The following is a 21,362-nucleotide window of genomic DNA, read 5'->3' on the forward strand; positions in this document are numbered from 1 at the left end:
GGGTCGCGCCGGGCCTGGGGCCGAGGCGGCGCGCGGCGCTGACAGCTGAGTCGGCTCGCGGCCTCCCGGCCCCCTCGGCGCCCGGCCCGACCCTGGCCTGGCCTGCCCCGGAGCCATGAGCCCCGGGCTGCTGCTGCTCGGCAGCGCCGTCCTGCTCGCCTTCGGCCTCTGCTGCACCTTCGTGCACCGCGCTCGCAGCCGCTACGAGCACATCCCCGGGCCGCCGCGGCCCAGGTGAGCGGGGCTGGGGGCGGGGCCTGGCTGGGGCGCTGGGACTGGGGACCTGGGGACAGCGTCTAAGCCGGCGTCCAGGCCGGGGGTCCGGCCTCGCCTAGTGCGCGCGGCCGCTGGGAGTCGGCGGCCCCGAGAGGGGCGCTAACTATTCTTAGTAACAAATTACTCACAGCCGCAGCAGCTGCTGGGCGCCCACCGCGCACAGCTGGGCCCCACAAACGTGATGGCAGCGACAGCCCTTTCAGGTAGGCGCTATTGTTAACCCATCGTTCAGACGAGGAGACTGAGGCGCTCAGAGGCGAAGTCACCTGCCCAAGGTCACACGGTTGGTAAGCCTAGATTTAAGCCCAGGTCAGCCTGCCTCCAAAGTGGGCGCTGTTAACTTTGGGACTTGGACAGGGTCAGCCTGGATTGGAGCACGCTGTACTTCAGTCATGTTTCCTTTTGCTTGTATTTCTTTTCTGGGACACCCCATTTGTCTTCTCCTTAGTACTTACAATTGCATTCTTGGTCCCCACCCCCACGCAACTTACACCCCCCTCAACTTGCCAACCCCCCCCCCAGCTTAGCTTTGTGAAGCTTAAATTAAATGTGTCATTTCCCTGCTCCAAGGGCTTCGCATCACTTGACAACTAAATGCAGTTCTAAATTAAGTCGGCTGCATGGCCCGCGAGGCCCCTGCCGAGCACTCAGAACCCACTCTGCAGCTTGCTCTTCCCTCTTGCTTTCTCACTACTGCCCCCAGCCTTTCTTCTCCCAGCCTCCCCCCCCCCCCGCCCCCCCCCCCCGCAGCTTCCCTCCCCCCAGGTCCTTTTCTCAAGCCTGGGCCTGGCGGGCTTCTTCCTCTGCTCGTCTCAAACAGGCCTTGCCCAGCACCTTGTGTAAAGACCGCCCAGCCCCAGACTTCTCAGGGGCCATCACCTCTGAAGTTACCTTCTTTCCACCTGTTGACTGTCTGTTCACCTGTTGACTGTCTGTCTCCCCCTCTAGAATGTGAGCCCCGGGAGGACAGGGACACTCTGTGTTCGCTTGTGTATCCCCAGTGCCTGGCGTGTTGCAGATCTCAATAAATATTTGTTGAATGAATGAATAAACAATTGTATTAGACACACTTTTTAAAATCTCAGGACATGAATATTCTGGAAGGCACCCATCTCCAGCACAAGCCAGATGTACTGGCGTTAGAAGCCTGAATCTCTGCTTGATGGGTTCAGGAAAGATCTCTGTGGCTGGTGACATAGGGAGGCACCTGTTCTCCCTGCTGGCTCTCTGCCCTTCTGGTGCTCTCTCTCTCTCTCCTTGCTTAGCTCCTCTGCCTTCTACTTTACCTGGATGCTTCTTCCCCCAGCCTTCCAGGTTTGGCTTCAATGCTAACTCCTCAGGGAGGTTCCGCCTGCTCCCCCAAAAATATTATGTTCATTTTATAAACCCTGAAATCACTGTAATTTTCCTTTACAGCATAATGTTAATTGGGCAATTATTTGTGCAAGTTTTTCTTAAGTGTCTGTCTTTTCCATGGGCCCCCTGTCTGTCTCAGTCACTGCTGCATCTCCGACATGTAGCAGCACATTGTACATGCATAGTAGACACTCTATGAATAGCAATTCAAGGTTGAATGGTGGAAATCTCCCGTAAGTTCTGTGGTGGACACTATCACCCTCTCAAGTTTTCAGAGAAGCCATCAGCACTTAGAATTGAATGAGTTTGGTGCTTGTTCTGATAAGTTTCATCGTTACTTGGTCTTCTCATAAACTCAAATGACCTGTTCTGGTCTCTGTGTCTTGAGAAAGCAGAATTTAAATCATCTTAAAAAAAATTGAAATGTAACTTGCATTCCATAAAATTCTTAAGTGTATGATTCAGTGGTTTTCAGTATATTCACAGCACTGTGCAGCCATCGCCACCAATTTCAGAACTGTTTTGTTACCCCAGAAAGAAACGCCGTACCCATTAGCCATCACTCCTCATTTTCTCCCACCCCTCACAGCCCTGGCAACCATGAATCTGCTTTCTGTCTCTGTGGATTTGCCTATTCTGGACATTTCATATAAATGGAATCATACAATATGTGGCCTTTTGTGTCTGGCTTCTTTCACTTAGTATAATGTTTCAAAAGTTCATTCATGTAGTAGCATGTATCCTTATTGCTTTCCTTTTTATGGCTAAATTCTTCCCAAATCTTATACCACAGAGTCTACATGTGACCTGAGAGTGTGGGGTGCGGAGGGAGCAGTGGGAGGAAGATGAATATAATCGTGATTGGGCTATTTATTCTAAGGAGGTGAACTGAACAATGCATATATAAAAAGATTTTGGATTAAAAATTGGTTAGTGGTCAAATATAAAACTGCACTAAATGAAAGTTCTGGAACCTCTTCTAGCAGAAACCCGATGCCTTGACATTAAAAGCCTGGATCTTTAAACTATGATTGGCGATACTGTGGTTGACGAGAGATCTGTGTGTTGAGTCTCCAGTAGTAGCATTTGCCCCCGGGTACCCCAGGGCTTTGCCAGCTGGCAGGCAAGGAACCCTCTCGCTGCAAGAGGCAACTCTTCATCTTCCTCATTCTACAGGAGGCCCTCCCTCAGTGCCCCTCCTCTGTGCTTTTCTTACCACATCCTACTGCACCGATCCGTGTAACAGCTGAAAACTCAGACCCCCACACTCAGATCCCACACAAACACCTGTAGCTTCTTTATTTCTCTGTCACTGTTCTAACTTTCCTCATCAGCCCCTACTCTCCTGGTAATGTGGGAGTGGATGTAAACTTGACAATGAAAGGTCTTTCTCTCCCAATTTTTATTTATTTGGGGATAAATTGACTCCTAGACAGTGCTGGTTCCACTCCGATTTGCCCAGTTGCTGGGGTGGGGCTGTTCAGCAAGGAGCAGGGTGGCCGGCCATGGGGGAGCCCCACAGCTGGCTCTGGCAGGTGGTGCATCTGATGAGCTTTGGGTGCCCAGCTGAGCACTCGCCACCCTGCCCTTCTGGCATGAGCCACAATCATGGCTCCTCACCCTCACGCTTACCCCTAGTGGGTAGCCCGCTCCTCCACTACTGGAGCATTCCCTTCATCCCTCTGAGTGACTTCACCATGGGCTCCCCAGATGGCCTCTGCTCGTTCACTGGCCAAGGTTTTCTCTGTCCACAGGAGAGCTTGGGTCCCCACTCAGCCAATCATGATGTTGCAGGAAACTGGATGTGCTGGAGAGGTGTGGGGTGGTGGGCGGTGGGGGATTGCCTCTCTTCTCTCCCAGGGCTGCTCTGCCGTGTCCAGTCTATCACCAGGGACATGCCAAGTGGGCTTCTGCCTGCCGGGGCGCTGAGCAACAAGTCCCCATGTCTGGCCATGGTGTTAGCCTTACCTGTTTGTTTTTAACACCTGGGTCTTCCTGTTCTGTTGTCGCCTCCCCAGCGCCCCCTGCAGGTGCCAGAGGAATGGGTTTTTTTTCCCCTTTCTTGGTGGGCCATGAGGACCCCACCCCTCTCTGTGCCCTCTGTCTTCCTGAGATGGCACTCACCTTCCTTCCCATGTGGCAGGGAACCCCAGGGGTTAGGGTGGAAGCTCTGGGCTCAGACTCTGTCCTCACTTAAGTGACTCAAAACTGAGAACATTCCCCCAAAATGTGAGCTTTGGGAAGCGACAATGAGGACACTAGATTACTCTGGAAATACATCCAGGCATGTGTGATGATCACAGCCCATCTTCCTGCAAGTTCAAGGCCACTCACCTGGCGTGGGCCTCCACTGCAGGCAGGCGGCCACCCTGTACTTCCTTCTCCAGGGCGTTTATTCGCCTACTCTCCCTTCCTGCTTCAGTCCCCATCACCTCCCCCTCCATCCGCACTCTCAGCTTTTATTCTTGCCTCCTACTTCCCTGAGCAAAGGGAGCAGCCGGTGAGAGTTTCCTTCCTGGGCTCCACTGAGCAGCTGCCCACCTCCCGCCCCAGGCCCACGCGCACCTTCCAGCTGTTCCGGGAGGGTAGCCCAGGCCAACCTGCCCCCTCTGCTCAGCAACCCTGTCCTAGGAGCACCCCCACCTCCAAATCAGCACTTTTCCTCCTCTTCTGCATCATCCCCATTTTTATATAATATGTAAGAATTCAAAGCTTGGAACAAAACCTTTCCCTTCACCCTCTCGTTCCCTGTAGCTGCCGCCCCCTATGGTAACCCACCTGGCTGACTGCCTGCCTTTGGGCCTCCCTTTTCTCCCCTCTGGTTCTCTCTGCCCCATACCTCTCCACCAAACTTGCTGGGGGCTAGGTTCCCGGTGATCTCCATGTTGTCGCACCCAGCCGTCAGCCCTGGATCCTCGTCCAACCTGGCCCCCAGCAGCCTGGGCAGAGCCGATGCCCCCTCCGCCTTGTCCCGCATCCTCCTCTGGCTTCTCACCCACTCTCCTGGCTCTCTTCCCTCCTCCCCAGTGCTCCCGCTCAGTCCACTTGGCTGGCTGTCCCTATGCTCCCAACTTCTCAGTGATGGCTTAGTTCTTGGTCCTCTTCTCTGTCTGTATCCATTCCCTTGTGGCCTCATCCAATCACTGGGCTGGAAATACCACTTCTCTGCTGTGGGCTCTCAAATTTATGTCTCTAGCCTACAGCCCTTCCCTGGGCTCCAGATCTGAGTGTCTCCTAACTTCCTGCTCAATAGTCCACCACAAACCTTACCTGTCCCAAGCCAAGCTCCTAATTTCATCTGCTTGTCTGAGATTGGTCCCCCCAAAGCTGATCCTGAGATAAGAAATGAAGTGTAAGTAGTTTAGGAGGTGGGGGATGATCCCAGGTTGAACAGTAGGAGGAGAGTGGATGAAGAAGGTAAACAAACCAATAAAACAAGTTACCTCTTGGGGAAACAGGTGCAATTCCCTGGGAACCCTGGGGACTTGTGTAGAGCACATGCCCAGAGCTACCCCAGAAGTGGAGGGGCTGAGATCATTGGTGGAGGGCTGCTCAAAGTGGGTTCATCTCCTGTGGGCAGAGCCAGAGACGGCCCTGGCAAATTGCAGGGGGTGGGCATGGTGGCTCTGCCACCCCAACCAGCTCCTCCTCATCTTGGTAGATGGTCGCTCCATCCATTCTTCCAGCAGCCCAGGCCAAAAACACAGAGTCATCCTCACACCGCCATAGCCAAACAGCACGTTCCAGTACTCCGCCTCACAGAGCATTCAGAATCTGACCTCTTCTTATCATTGCCTCCACTGCCCTGCTCTGTTCTGAGCCCTCGTCACCTCTCCCAGTCCTTCCCTGTCACTAATGTCCCTGCTTCCTCCCCTACCCTGGTTACTCTCTGCACTGCTGCAAAACAATCCATTCAAACCCAAGTCAGATCCCATCTCTGCTCTGCTCAAAACCCTCTAGTGGACCCCAGCTCACCAAAGTCAAAGCAAAAATCTGGACCACAGCCCACAAGGCTCTACATGACCTGCCCCCAATCTTGGTGACCCACCTTGTACTCTGTTTCCCTCAAGTACTCTGCCCGAGCCACACTGGCTTCCTCACTGTCCAAGCACACTCTGACCTCAGGACCTTGGCACCTGCTGTTCCCATTGCTTGGAAGGCTCTTCCCCCGCTTCTTGCAGGTCTCATCTCACAAGCCACCCTCTTAGAGGGACACTCCTTGCCCTGCCTGCATTAACCCATTTATGCCTGAGGTTGCAATTTTTTGAATTTGAAAAATCAGACCTTGGTGATGACCTTGAGCAGTAGGACATAAATAACTTCCACAAGCTTAGCGTTCCAATAATGGAACACTAGGCATAAATGGGTTTAAAACGGACACCCACACACTCATCCCCAGCCCTTCCTCTTCCCCATACTCTGTTCTCTTTTTCTCCTATCACCCTCTGACATTGTCTTTACTTGTTTATTTACTCTCCACCTTTCCCTGGGAGAATGTGATTTTGTTGTCACCCATTGGGGATGCTGCATTGAGCTTGGTAGGAATAAAGTCATACAGGAGACAGGAAGTCATGGGCCCCTGGGAATGAGCTTCAGGATGACACTGCACTGGCTTCTTTACAATTTGGTGAACACAGCAGATTTATATGACCAAACCATCCCTTGCTGAGATGGGCTTTGGGGAGCCCTGGTACCAGTTGTGCAATTGTGGGCAAATGACTTCACCCTTTCATCTCGGCTGTCCTATATAATATGGTTAATAACAGACTGATCAGCCATGTGGGGAGGTTGGAGGGGTGAAGCCTAGCGTGGTGCCCAGCGTGGTCAGTATTGGGGAATATCTGAGGGTGATCCCACACAATATTATTGAGTCCTTTCTATCTGCCAGCCCCCAACTTCTGTGCCAGGGAGACAGGAAAAAAAAAACTGTTTCTTCTCCAAGGGGGTCTTTGGAGCTGGTCAGACCCGGGTTTGCATCCTGTCTTCATTCTTACTGCCTGGTGTCCCTGAGCCAGTGCTGTAACCTCCCCATGCCTCGGTCCTCCTGTCTGTGAAGTGGGCCTAATAATAAGATCTTGTGGGGAAGGGAGCGTTCTTTCCTGTTGACTGCTGGTAAGCCTAATGTTTCCTGTTTCTTCTAGTTTCCTTCTAGGACACCTCCCCTGCTTTTGGAAAAAGGATGAGGTTGGTGGCCGTGTGCTCCAAGATGTGTTTTTGGATTGGTGGGTTCTCATTTGTCACTCGTTGCCCCTACTCCAGGTTCCCTTGGGGCAGCTCCCCCAACCCAATCCAGCACACAGACTCCCAGCCTCACCTTCCCGTAGCCCAGGTTACTACCAGCCCCAGCAGTTCCTCCCCTGAGTGGAGGCGGGTGAGGCTGGCTTGGAAGCCATGCTCTGCCATTCACCCACTGCAGGACCTTAGACCAGCCGTCAGAAGCTCTCTGAGCCTCAGTTTCCTCATCTGTAAACTGGGTGGGGGGGTGTGACTAGGTAACAGTCATTGTTTGGTGTGACACTTTTTTACATTTTTCAAAGTACTTTCAAAGATGCAAATCATTTGATTCCCAGGACAACGTTTTGGGACAATCAAAGAAGGAGTGTTTCCAACCCTATTCCATGGCTGTGGAAACTGAGGCCTGCTGGGGGACATGACTCGGCAAGTGAGCAACAGGGCAGAGCCTTGCCCCCAGGGCTCCTGGGCCCCAGCACAGCACTCTTTTGGTAGCATGCATTGAGCACCTTCTGGGACGGGACACATCGGTTTCTCTGCTGGGCGGGGTTGGTGATGGTCATACCTCAGGTGGTTGACAGTTTCCTTCGGGTCACTTTGGTTTCCAGGGCTAAGAAGTATGGACCTGTTGTGCGGGTTAACGTCTTCCACAAAACCTCAGTCATCGTCACGAGTCCCGAGTCGGTTAAGGTAGGAGGAAGAGTGGTTTCCATGAGGGAGTTTCCTGCCTTTCCTTGGGTTGGGGGAGTGAAGCCTGGTCCCAGAGACTTTGGATGAATGTTCCAGAGCCAGGCGCATTTCAGCTGGTTTCCCAAAGATCCAGAAAGGAATGGCATCTTTCCCTCTAAGCACCCACTTCTTGGGGACTCTTGCAAGCATTGCCGTTTGATGTGGGGAGTAGATGGGGACCTTGCTGTCCCCATTTGGGTTGGAAGTTTTGCCCAACTGGTGCACACACGTTTAGTTTGCCTCTCTTTGCCTTAGTTCCTTCATCTGTGAGATGGGAATTATAACTCTATCTCCAGGGCTATGATAAGAATTAAAAATTGATCAGTTTATTTAACAAATAATATGTCAAAACATCCTTAAAGAGTGCTTACTATGTACTTTTCTATGCACTTCACAATTAGTGACGCATTTAATCCTCATAGGAGTAGGGACTCTTATTAGTCCCTTGGCCAACATGGTGAAACCTCGTCTCTACTAAAAATACAAAAATTAGCTGGGCATGGTGGCAGGCACCTGTAATACCAGCTACTGGGGAGGCTGAGGCAGGAGAATCACTTGAACCTGGGAGGTGGAGGTTGCAGTGAGCAGAGATCGTGCCATGGCACTCCAGCCTGGGTGACAAGAGTGAAACTCCATCTCAAAAAAAGGGCCAGGCACAGTGGCTCACGCCTGTAATCCCATCACTTTGGGAGGCTGAGGCTGGTGGATCACCTGAGGTCAGGAGTTTGCGACCAGCCTGGCCAACATGGTGAAACCCCATCTCTACTAAAAATACAAAAATTAGCTGGGTGTGGTGGTGGGCGCCTGTAATCCCAGCTACTTGGGGGGCTGAGGCAGGAGAATCGTTTGAACCCGGGAGGCAGAAGTTGCAGTGAGCTGAGATCATGCCACGGCACTCCAGCGTGGGTGACAGAGTGAGACTCCATCTCCAAAAAATAAAAAAAAAAAGAAGTGAAATGAGGGAACCAAGGCAGGTGGCATTGTCTGTCCTGTCTGCCATGAAGGTTCTAAGAATGGGTGTCTGCTGTGGAGTTGGCAGAACTGGGCTCAACTCTGGGCTCTGCCACCAACTGGCTGTGGGACCTTGGACAAGTTGCTTCATCATTCTGGGCCTCCATTTCCTCATCTGTGAAATAGAGGTGGTGCCTCTGTTACAGGGTGGTTGTAAGAATAGAACTAAAATAATATAAATGAGCCATCTAGCCCCTGCCTGGCACACAGCAATTGCTCAATAAACAATGATGCATTTTTTTTCTTACCGTGGGTGCGCAGCAGATGTGTGGGGCAATTCTCTGCAATGGAGGGTGGCTGTGGGGACTCTGAGAGGGATAAAATACAACTTACAGTCAAGACAAGGAGACAGGTTGAATGAATAACCAGGAATCTCTAGCAGAATGTTAAAAATAATTTTTCATTAAAAGTTTAATTTCAAACATAGACACAATTTAAGACTTGTAAAAAAGCATGCTACCAAAAACCATGCACAAAGACTTTCGTGATGCTTAATGAGAAAAGAAGTTTAAAGATATATATTGATATAGTGAATTATACTGATTGATTGATATTCAAATGTTAAACCAATCTTGCATTCCTGGTCATGATATATTATCTTTTAATTATTGTTAGATGCAATTTGCTAATATTTTGTTAAGAGTTTTTGTTTCTATATTTATTTGATTCTTGTAATGTCTTTGACTGGTTTTGACATCAGGTTAATACTGACCTCATAGGATAAGTTGGGAAGTGGTAACTTCCTCCTCTATTTTCTGTAAAAGTTTGTATGGGAGTGATGTTATTTCTTCTTTTAATATTTGATATAATTCACCAGTGAAGTCATGTGGGCCTGGAGTTTTATTTGAGGGAAATTTTTATTTTTTTTAAGTTACAAATTTAATTTTGTTTACATTGTATGTTTTAAATTTTAAATTATGATAAAATGCACATAACATAAAATTTACCATTTTAACCATTTTTAGGTGTAGAGTTCAGCAGCATTAAAGACATTCACATTGTTGTACATCCATCACCACCATCCATCTCCAGAACTTTTTCATCTTCCCTAACTGAAACTGTGTATCAGTTAAACAGTAACTCCCCATTCCCTTCCCCCCAGACCCTGGAAACCACTATTCTACCTTCTGTCTCCTTGAATTGGACTACTTTATGTGCGTCATACATGTGTAATCATATGGCATTTGTCCTTTTGCATCTGACTTATTTCACTTAGCATAATGTTTTCAAAGTGAATTAATCTTGTAGCATGTTTCAGCATTTCCTTCTCTAGTTGACATATGGTATTCAGATTTTCTGTTTTCTTGAGTTTGATAATTCACATATTTCAAGAGATCTGTTCACTTCACATAATTTGCTTAAATTATTGGCATAAAGTTGTTCATGAGATTTTCTTTCTTTTTTTTTTTTAATGTCTGTAGGATCTGTGATATGTTCCCTCTCTCATTCCTGAGAGTAGTAATTTGGGTTTTCTTTTTTTTTTTTTTTTCTTGATCAGTTCACCAAAAGGTTTATCAATTTTATTCATCTTTCCAAAGAAGTAGCTTTTAGTTTTATTGGTTTTCTTCATTGTTTGTCTTCTATTTCATTGATTTCTCCTCTTTTTTTTTTTTTCTTTTTGAGATGAAGTCTTGCTCTGTCACCTAGGCTGGAGTGCAGTGGCGTGATCTCAGCTTACTGCAACCTCTGCCTCCCAGGTTCAAGTGATTCTCCTGCCTCAGCCTCCCGACTAGCTGGGATTACAGGCGCCCACCACTGCACGTGGCTAATTTTTATTTTTTTGGTAGAGACAGGGTTTCACCATGTTGGCCAGGCTGATCTCGAACTCCTGGCCTCAAGTGATTTGCCTGCCTCAGCCTCCCAAAATGCTGGGATTGCAGGCGTGAGCCACCACCCCCAGCTAATTTCTCCTCTTTCTTATTTCCTTTCTGTATTCACTTTGGGTTTAATTTGTTCTTGTTCTGATTTTTAGGATGGAGTTTAAACAATTGATTTTAGACATTTTTTCTGTTCTAATGTAAGCATTTAGAGCTATACATTTCCTTCTAAGCACTGCTTTAGGACAAATTTACCACAAATTTTGATATGTTTTATTTTCATTTGGTTCAAAATATTTTCTAACTTCCCTTGTGATTTATTCTTTGAACCATGGATTATTTGGATGTATGTTATTCAATTTTTAAATATTAGGGGATATTCTAGATATCTTTCTGTTATTGATTTCTAATTTAATTCTGTAAAGTCAGAGAGAATACTCATCATCATGATTTCAGTCCTTTTAAATTAATTGAAATTTGTTTTATGGCCCAGCATATGGTTCATCAAAGTGAATGTTAATGAACCCTTAAAAAGAGTGTATGTTGTGTTATTGTTGAATAAAGTGTTTTAGAAATGTCGATTAGGTCAATTTGGTCAATAGTGTTATTCAAATCTTTTAAATCCTTTCTAATTTTCTGTCTACTTGTTCTAGTGGTTGCAGGGCAAGGAATGTTGAACCCTTCATAATCATAGATTTATCTATTTCTACTTTCAGTTCCATTAGTTTGGCTTCCTGTATTTTGAAGTTCTGTTATCAGGTGTGTACACATTTAGGATGGATTTGTCTTTATGATGAATTGACTCGTTTATCCTTAGAAATGTTCATCTTTATTCTTAATAACATTCTTTACTCCAAGTATATTTTGTCTACTTTAAGCCATTCCAGCTTTATTATTATTATTATTATTATTATTATTATTATTATTATTATTATTTTGAGAAGCAGTTTCGCTCTTGTTGCCCAAGCGGGAGTGCAATGGCGCTATCTCGGCTCACTGCAACCTCCACCTCCAGGGTTCAAGTGATTCTCCTGCCTCAGCCTCCCAAGTAGCTGGGACTACAGGTGCCTGCCACCATACCCAGCTAATTTTTGTATTTTTAGTAGAGATGGAGTTTCACCATGTTGGCCAGTCTGGTCTTGAGCTCCTGACGTCAAGTGATCTGCCCACCTCAGCCTTTCAAAGTGCTGGGATTACAGGCATGAGCCACATGCCCAGCCTCCATTCCAGCTTTCTTATGCTTAGTGTTGCATGTTGTATCTTTTTTCTATTATATTACTTTTAACCTATCTGCATTTTTATATTTAAAATGGGTTTCTTATAGATAGCACACAGTTGATTCTTGCTGTTTTATACAGTCTGACAATCTCTGCCTTTAATTAGAGTGCTTAGGTTGTTTACATTTACTGTAATTATTGATATGGCTGTGTTTAAATCTACCATGTTACTGTTTGTTTTCTATTTGTCCCATCTGTTTTTTGTTCCCTTTCCCTCCTTTCCTGCCTTCTTTTGGATTAAGTATGTTTTAGTATTCTGTTTCATCTCTACTATTGTCTTATTGATTGATTGATTGATCGATTGAGACAGGATCTCACTCTGTTCCCCAGGTTTCATAGCTCACCACAGCCTCAAACTCCTGGGCTCAAGCAATCCTCCCACCTCAGCCTCCTGAGTAGCTGAGACTACCACCATGCCCAGCTAACCACTATTATCTTATTGGTTCCTTTTCTCTCTTTCTTAGTGGTTTTCTTAGGGTTTATAATTTCATCTTTAACTTATATAAATATATCTTCAAATAATATTATACCACTTCATCTCAGTCTACTGTTAAGATTTTTCTCTTTATCACTGATGTCAGCAATTGATTATGATCTGCCTTGGTATACTTTATTTGCTGTACTTTTCTTTGTTAATTCTATTTGGGATCCTTTGAATTTCTTAGATATGTGGGTTCCATGATCATATTAGTAATAGATGTTTTATAGTTCTTGTCTGCTAGTTCTATCATTCCATTATCTGGGCCTAGGTATAGGTCATAATATCCTGCTTTGTGGCATGTCTAATGATTTTTTATTGGATACTGGACATTGTGAATTTTACATTTTTGGGCACTAGATTTTGTTATATTCCTTTAGAGATTCTTTGACTTCATTCTGAGATGATAAAGTTACTTGCAGATCAGTTTGATCCTTTCCAGGCTTGCTTTAAGGCTTTTATAAGTGGGGGTCTAGAGTAGACTTTTACCTGAGAGCTAGTTTAGCCCTACTGCTAAGGAGTGACCATTCTGGGGCCTCTACCGAAAGTCTTGTGTCTGAGGTTTGTCTATTCTGGGTAGTGGAAACTTGAATAATTATTGGCCCCATGTAAGCTCTGAGAATTCTTCAGTCTGTAGTCACCCAGTAATTCTTCTTTCCCCAGAAGTTGTTTTGGCCAGTCTTCTGAAGTTCCACCCTACATTTGCATAGATTGGTATACATCCGAAGACCTAAGGGACCCCATGCAGATGCTGTGTAGGAGCTCTTTCCATGCACAGCTTCTCCCTGGTACTTTGTTCTACTAATTCTGGCCTCCTTTGGTCTGCCTAGCCTCTGATCTCTGTCTATTCAACTTGGCACGTCTGCTGGACTGCATTTAGGTCTTTTCTCTTTGTGCTGCTGTCCTGGAATTGCCTCTGGGTAGAAAGCTCGGTAATCCTAGGTCATAGGTCTCGCATTTTTCCCCTCCTTCTCTTGAGGTTCACAATCCTGCACTGCCTGTTGTTCAGTGTCTGAAAGTAGACATTTCATACATTTCCCAGGTTTTCTGGTTGTTTATGGCACAAGGGCAAGTCCTTAGCAGTTTCTCCTTCCTGGGTGGAAGCGTGCCATCAGTGTGTGTGTGACCAGAGGAAGCAGCAAGGCACTGGGGGTTCCCTGTGCATCCCTCACATCCCACAGTTTATATCACCAGGCCATCACAGGATCCCCAGCCTCTGGGACAGCAGGCCATGGGGGTGCCTGGTTGTGGGGGTCACCTGGTCAGACCCTGACTGAGGCTACTCTGCCTTAATGGTAGGGATCTTCAGTTCAATCTAAGAATGGCTCACTTAGACCTCAGGTGACTCTAGGGTATTTGAGAGGGGCCTGTAGGGTGGGCATTTACTGTCACAGTCTTCCTCTTGGTGGGACAGAACTTGGGTTACAAATGACAGGGTTTGGGTTACTTTTGAGGTCCCTGGCATGTGGTTCCTGACACAAAGTCAGCCACTTCTGGGGCTTCTTTTCAGCTGAAAAATCGATATTAAACCCCCAGGAGCTAATCTCAGAGAAGGTAGCAGCACCCAGGTTAACTGATAGTTGAGTCATCCTCTTACTGCTTCCCAGCACCCACAGGATAAAGCAGTAGCCCAGAGGGCAGGCCTCTGGGCTCTGGGTCCTGCAGCCCGTTCCCCCTCATGTACCTCTGCCTGAAGGTACCAGGGGACCTGTGGTCCCTTGGTCTGGATCATAGCCATCTCTCCCCTCTCTCCGCAGCAAATTGCCTGGATTCAAATCCTGTGTCTACCATTTACTATGTGTGTAACCTTGGGTCAGTTTTCAACCTCAGTTTCTCCATCTGTATGTAAGATGAGCATAAAAACAACACCCGCAGCCAGGCGTGGTGGCTCACACCTGTAATCTCAGCAACTTGGGTTGATTGGGCATTGAGTGAACTGCAGGGTGCAGCTGTGCACCTGGAATTTATTGAGCACCTGCTATGTGCCGGGCACCATTCTTAGCACTTCTTATGTAGAATTGACACTCTTCACAACAAACTTGCCAGGCAGGAACTCTTATATCCATCTAAGATGAGGAAACTGAGGGGCAGAGGAGGTGAGTAACTCATCCAGGGTCCCAGAGTTAGCATGTGGTACAGCAGGGATGCTGAGCCCAGATCCAAATTGAAGCTGGCTGACTACACAGCCCACGCTGTTAACCACTGGGCAATCCTGCCTCAAGAGCTGTTGGCTAATGTTACTGTTGTTACCATCCAGCTCTTGGTGAGGTAAGTTGAGCTTTCCTCCGGGGAGTTTCACAATCCTGCACTGCCTGTTGTCCAGTGTCTGAAAGCAGACATTTCATACATTTCCCAGGTTTTCTGGTTGCTTATGGCACAAGGGCAAGTCCTTAGCAGTTTCTCCTTCCCGGGTGGAAGTGTGCCTTCACACTTCCTTGACTGCCCGGCTTGAGTGCATGCTAGCAATATTAAATGTGTGCCGAGTGCCCTTCCTGTGACCCAGAAGCCCTTCCTCTCCCGGAAGGGCTTCTCCCCTTCTCACTCTGGTTTCAGAGCAGCATTTGCCTTTTCCTGTTTTGCTGCTTTGGAAGGTGACATGGTATGGGGTTCCGAGTGTGACATTGGAGTGAGCAAGCCCTCCCCACGCTCTCTGACTGTACGTCCACAGGAAAATCACTTGGCCCCTCTGTGCTGCATTTTCCCCATCCCCACACAGCTGATGTTACTTGAAGATAGGGACGATTGTGTGGGATCATGCATGGGAAGTGGGCACACTGCGGCTGAGACTCAGCCAATGGTGATTATTTGGGGCATGTCTCAGAAGAGCATCTTGCAGCTACTCATGGGTGCATGAGCCTATGTTGGTTTTTTGGGGATATTTAGAAGTTCCTGATGTCAACCAAGTACAACAAGGACTCCAAGATGTACCGTGCGCTCCAGACTGTGTTTGGTGAGAGGTAAGGAGGTACGGTGGAAGGCCTGGGTGGGAGGCCAGGAGAGCCCTGCTGTGAGTGAGGGCCAGTGCGGTCCAGAATGTGGGGTGTAGAATTGAGGCCTGAGGCCCTGGCTGCCAGGCATGTGATGAGTGCCCCGTAAACAGTGGCCCCGCTCTTGTCACGAGCAGTTTCCTCCTTCTCCCCCAACCTCCAGATGGCAGGGAATATAGAGGCCACTGAGGTTGGGTAACACGATCATCCTGTTCCTTTTTAAGTTATTTTTAAAATTCCGGTAAAACTGACATAACATTCACCATTTTCCCCACCTTAGAGGGTACAGTCTAGTGGAATTCAGTACCTTCACAATGTGGCGCAACCATCGCCACCGCCCAGCTCCAATACTATTTCCTCATCCCAAAATGTGACCCCAAGCCCATCAAGCAGTCGCTCCCCACCCCCTACCCTCTTTCCCGCATCACGTGTGTGTCTCCTACAGACTCTTCGGCCAAGGCTTGGTGTCCGAATGCAACTATGAGCGCTGGCACAAGCAGCGGAGAGTCATAGACCTGGCCTTCAGCCGGAGGTGAGTGTGGCCGGAGGCTCTGTGGCTCCTGCCTGGCCAGAGGCAGTAGGGGCTGCCGAAGTGTAGGTGGGCCTTGGGGAGGGAAGTGTCCACCCAAGGGGGCCTCCCTCAGCTGAAGGGAGAGAGGAAAAAGGGGAAAGACAGGGTGTTAATAGTCAAAAGGGAGAGAGAGAGAGACAGACTGGCCAAGTGGGGATGAATGAGGCCCCCACGCAGTTTGGGAACATCAAGGGCTGAGTGCCCACGATGGCCAGAAGCATGGGGGTTCCTGTCCTCCAAGAGCTCCCCACATCAGACCTCATCACTCCTTGTCAGGGCTTCTTCTTTTATTCATTTGAGTTTTTATGTTTTGGTGATATAGTTGTGCTTTGTATAATGATGTTTCGGTCAACGACGGAATGCATATGTGACAGTGGTCCCATAAGATTATAATGGAGCCGAAAATTGCTATTGCCTAGTGATGCTGTAACCATGGTAATGGCGTAGTGCAATGTGTTACTCACGTTTGTGGTGGTGCTGGTGTAAACAAACCTGCTGCACTGCCAGTCATGCCAAAGTCTAGCAGATGCAATTATGGACAGTACGTAATATTGATAAATGATAATAATTGACTATGTTACTGATTTATGTGTTTACTATACTTTTAAACATTCTTTTAGAATGGGTTCCTTCTACTTACAGATTTTTTAAAAGTTTACTATACAACAGCCTCAGGCAGGTCCTTCAGGAGGCATCCAGAAGAAGGCATTATTATCATAGGAGATGACAGCTCCATGCCTGTTATTGCCCCTGAAGACTTTCCAGTGAGGAAAGATGCGGAGGTGGAAGGCAGTGATATTGATGATCCTGACCCTGTGTAGGCCTAGGCTAATGTGTGTGTTTGTGTCTTAGTTTTTCACAACAAAGTTTTAAAAGTGAAAAAGAATTAATAAAAAAGCTTATAGAATAAGGATACAAAGAAGATAGTATTTTTGTACAATTGAACAGTGTTTGTGTTTTAAGCTAAATGTTATTACAAGAGTCAAAAATATTTTAAAAATGAGAAGTTTATAAAGTAGAAAGTTCTAGTAAGCTAAGGCTAATTTATTATTGAAGAAAGAAAAAAAATTTTTAACTCAGTGTAGCCTGTGTCTAGTTTTTATAAGTCTACAGTAGCGTGCAGTAATGTCCTAGGCCTTCACACTCACCACTCACTCACTGACTCACCCAGAGCAACTTCCAGTCCTGCAAGCTCCATTCACAGTAAGTGCCCTATCCAGGTGGACCATTTAAAAAAATCTTTTAGACTGTATTTTTACTGTACCTTTTCTATGTTTAGATATACAAATACCATTGTGTTGCAGTAACCTGTTGCACAGGTGTATAGCCTAGGAGCAATAGTCTAGACCATATGGCCTAGGTGTGTAGTAGGCTATACTGTCTAGGTTTGTGTAAGTATACTCTATGCTGTTCACACAATGAAGACATTCCCTAACAACACATTTCTTAGAATGTATCCTTGTCATTAAGTAACACATGACTGTACTTTACTTTTTAAATAACTATTATGGAGGTATAATTCACATACCATACAGCTCACCCATTTAAAGTGTACGATTCAATGGCGTTAGTATATTCATAGAATTCTATAACCATCAACACAGCACATTTTAGAACATTTTCATTACCCTAAAAAGCAGTCGTTCAGCCAGGCGTGGTGGTTCATGCCTGTAATCCCAGCACTTTGGGGGGCCGAGGCAGGCGGATCACCTGAGATCAGGAGTTCATGACCAGCCTAGCCAACATGGAGAAACCATATCTTTACTAAAGATACAAAAATTAGCTGGGTGTGGTGGCGCATACCTGTAATCCCAGCTACTCGGGAGGCTAAGGTAGGATAATCGCTTGAACCCGGGAGGCGGAGGTTGAAGTGAGCTGAGATCACTCCACTGCACTCCAGCCTGGGTGACAGAGCGAGACTCCATCTCAAAAAAAAAAAAAGCAGTCATTCCTCATTTCTTCCCAATTCCCCTATCTGCTGGCAACCACTAATTACCTTCTTTGTCTATGGATTTTTGCATTCTAGACATTTTATATAAATAGAATCATGCAATACGTGGTCCTTTATGCCTGGCTTCTTTCATTAGCATCTTGTTTCTAAGGCTCATCCATGGTGTCATCTATATTAATGCCTCATTCCTTTTTGTTGTCAAATAATATTCCATTGTATGGATATACCACATATTGTTTATCCATTCATCAGTTAATGGACTTTTGGGCTGTTTCCACTTTTGGGCTATTATGAAAAATGCTGATATGAGCATTTTTGTACAAGTGTTTGTATGGACGTATGTTTTCATTTCTCCTGGGTATTTACCTAGTGGAATTTTTGAGTCACATGGTAACTCTATTTTAACATTGGAAAGAAGGTAATCTTTGATATAATTTTGAATTTATAGAAAAATTGCCAGAATAGTGTAAGGGACTCTTATATATCTTTTACCCAGATTCACTTATTATTTATTATTTAAATCACCATTTGCTTTATCATTTCTTCTCTTTATGAGTGTATATGTAAATATATTTATCACTGTGTGTATATATATATATTTATATTTTTTATATAGTACATATTTTAAAAAACCATTTAAGAGTTAGAGACATTGTGCTCCCCACCTTTAAATACTTCCATGAACAATGACTACAAACTATAGTTTATCAAAATGAGAAAAGTAATAATATTAATCTAATACTGTTATCTAATTCACAATTCATATTCAAAATTTGTCATTTGTACAGTTGTAGCTGTTTTCTTTGTCTAAAATCTAATCCATGTTCATGTGTTTCATTTAATTCCCCTGTCACTTTCGCCCCCTTTATTCTAGAACAGTTCTCAGCCTTTCTTTGGCTTTCTTTACCTTAACATTTTTGAAGATGACAGGACAGTTTTGTAGATGGTTCTTCAGTTTGAATTTGTCAGCTGTCTCTCTGCACTGTTAGACTCAGGCTATCCCTCTTTGGTGGTAATGCTACAGAGTGATGCTGTGTCCTCCATGGGGCATTGTATCAGGAGGCACATGCTACTGATTTGTCCCATTGCTGGCCATGTTAAGTTTGCACAGTGGTTGAGGTGGTGCCTACCAGGTTTCTCCACTGTGAAGCAACTCTTGACTATGTAATCTGTGGAGGACTGTATAAACATCCTTGCCGGAACTCTTGCTACAGCCTCCTCATTGGCCTACCCTCCTCCTGTCTCCCTCCTCCAATATATCCACTCACCATCCTGAAGAGATCTTGCTAAAGCTCAGATCTGACCATGCCACTCCCCTGTTCTGAAGCCTTCAAGGGCTTCCTATCATCTGAGAGATGAAGATCAGACCCCATTCACCCTCAGTCTGCCCCTAAACCCCTCCAACCTTTGCATCCCCTCTCCCCAGCCTTTCTGGAAACCACTGTGCTTTTTCTGGCATCTCTGCTGTTCCCACTGCCTCAATGTGAACCTCTGGGGAATTCCTGTTCCTCCTTTGATACCCAGCTAAGATGTCACCTACTGAGGCTGAGTTCATGCCTCCATCAAGGCACCTGTCACACCCAATGTAGTGCTTCCATTCATGTCCACCTCCCTCACTAGACCACGGATCCCTGAAGGCAGAAGACGCACCCTGTCCCTGAGTCCTGCGCCCAGCACCAGGCACCCCACAAGCCCTCCAGGAATGCCCATAGAGTGAATGAATGCGTAAGTGAATCAATGAATTGGAATAGTCTCAGTCTTACTGGAAAGTTGTCAGAAGTGAAAATGGGAAGGAGTAGACTGGAAAGAGACATTTATTTAAGAAATACTTATTGTGCCAAGAGCCAGGGTTGCAAAGGCCAGCCAAGCAAACTTCAGGAAGCTTTGAGGTTATGGGAAACATCAATTCTAACCAGATGATGGCCCACATGATCATGACATAACCATGTCATTGTCTTGAGGAAGCATCTCCAGCACATAGAACCTCATGTTTGAACAGTGCTTTATAGTTTATAAAGTGCTTTCACAGACATTTTTATTTTTTTAACTTTTTATACACACGGCATAAAGTTTGCCATCTTAACCATTTTTAGGTGTGCAGTTCAGTGGTATTAAATTTATTCGCATTATTACGCAACCATCACCAGATATTTTTATTTTTTAATCTCACAATAAGGTGTTGTCTTAGAGATGACTGTTCTATAGTAAATGCCAAATTTACAAGGCTTTATGAAAGAAACTTTAGAAGATGCCTGTAAGTGTTTATGAAAGTATTATTGAGCCTTGGTGAATCCTAATTCACTAATGAAGAAAAAATAGGAACCACTGATGAGTTTCATCTCCAACCATTACCCACACAGAATATAATTTTGTACTTTTAATAAAACTCTGAGAGTAAATTGCTAGTTTCTACTTTTCCAGATTTTGGTTTTATGGGAAGACCTCAGTCTGAGTCCACCAAGGGAGTCAGGATTTTATTGTTCACCTAACATTGTAGCCCAGTTTTGTTTCTACAATAGCTGCAAGAGATTCAGTGTTTGTACGATAACCGGCCACATACTATCTGGATAATCAACTTAAATGAGATTTTTTTTAAAAGACAACTACAAATCATCTTGCAAATAAATATATACTTGCCAACCATGTAAGCATTATGAGAAAAAGTCAAGGGTGCTGTGGGAGCATATATTGCACCTACCTGGGGCTCAAGAGTTATTGCCTGAGGAAGCGGCCTTTGAATGTCCATCTGGAGAAGGGAGACATTCAGGTAGTGATGGTTGTGGGGGATAGAGGGTGAGTGCTCCAGGAGAGGGGATGTGTGTGCACCAGCCCCATGGTGGGCAGGAGCATTGTATTTGGAGGAGCTAAAAGGCCCCTGGAACAGGAAGGCAACGTTATAGGTGGAGGTCAGCGAGAAGCAGACTCCAGCTCTTAAGCTCAGGTGAAGATTTTCATCCCCCTCCTAAGAGCAACAGCATGCTTCAAAGTGTTTTATGTTGCAAAGGGACCAGATGAGAGTGGAGAGCCCCAGGCTCACCTGCTGCCAGGCATGTGCGTCGGCTAGTTGGGCAATGAAAAGCTGGTTACTATTTTAGTTTTTCTTCTCCCATTCTCTCTCTCTTTTTTAGAGACAGGGTCTCACTCTTTCACCCAGACTGGAGTACAATGGTGTGACCATAGCTTACTCTAACCTTGACCTCCTGGGCTCAAGTGATCCTCCGGCCTCAGCCTTTCAAGTAGCTGGGGCTACAGGAGTGTGCCACCATGCCCAGCTAGTTTTTATTTTTATTTTTTGCAGAGACGGAGTCTTGCTGTGTTGTCCAGGCTGGTCTGGAACTCATGGCCGCAAGCAATCCTCCTGCTCTCGCCTTCCAAAGTATTGGGGTTATAGGCATGAGCCCCTGGCCCTGGCCCCATTTCTCTTTTTAAAAACTTTCTATTTGGAAATAATTTCAAATTTTCAGATATGTTTCAAGAATAAGAATAGGACAAAGAATACCCATGTACTCTTTACTCAGATTAATATTAAAAGATTAACATTTCTAGGGCCGGGTGCAGTGGCTCACACCTGTAATCCCAGCACTTTGGGAGGCCAAGGTGGATGGATCACGAGGTCAGGAGTTTGAGACCAGCCTGGCCAACATGGTGAAACCCTGTCTCTACTAAAGATACAAAAA

General features: G+C 46.0%; 1 protein-coding gene and 1 long non-coding RNA gene across 3 annotated transcripts in view; one reads left to right on the top strand and one right to left on the bottom strand.

The window, feature by feature from the left end:
* CYP46A1 (cytochrome P450 family 46 subfamily A member 1) overlaps positions 1-21,362 on the top strand; it is a 42,613-nt gene continuing 21,251 nt past the window's right edge. Inside the window, exons 1-6 of one of the 2 annotated variants that reach the window (XM_016926720.3) lie at positions 3-234; positions 6,774-6,854; positions 7,473-7,554; positions 11,138-11,180; positions 15,060-15,133; positions 15,609-15,695. In XM_016926720.3, the coding sequence (XP_016782209.1) occupies positions 6,812-6,854; positions 7,473-7,554; positions 11,138-11,180; positions 15,060-15,133; positions 15,609-15,695 (329 nt within the window). In that variant the 5' untranslated portion in view covers positions 3-234; positions 6,774-6,811. Of the gene's footprint in view, positions 235-6,773; positions 6,855-7,472; positions 7,555-11,137; positions 11,181-15,059; positions 15,134-15,608; positions 15,696-21,362 lie in introns of both variants that reach the window. The other variant, XM_016926719.3, reaches the window with a different exon arrangement.
* On the bottom strand, positions 6,252-9,664 carry LOC107968249 (uncharacterized). Its single transcript, XR_001709320.4, has 3 exons — positions 9,552-9,664; positions 8,853-8,912; positions 6,252-7,891 (listed from the first exon to the last, which is right to left on the bottom strand). It is a non-coding gene; the product is annotated as an uncharacterized LOC107968249 (long non-coding RNA).

The sequence above is a fragment of the Pan troglodytes genome, chromosome 15, assembly GCF_028858775.2.
Source record: "Pan troglodytes isolate AG18354 chromosome 15, NHGRI_mPanTro3-v2.0_pri, whole genome shotgun sequence".
Taxonomy (NCBI): domain Eukaryota; kingdom Metazoa; phylum Chordata; class Mammalia; order Primates; family Hominidae; genus Pan; species Pan troglodytes.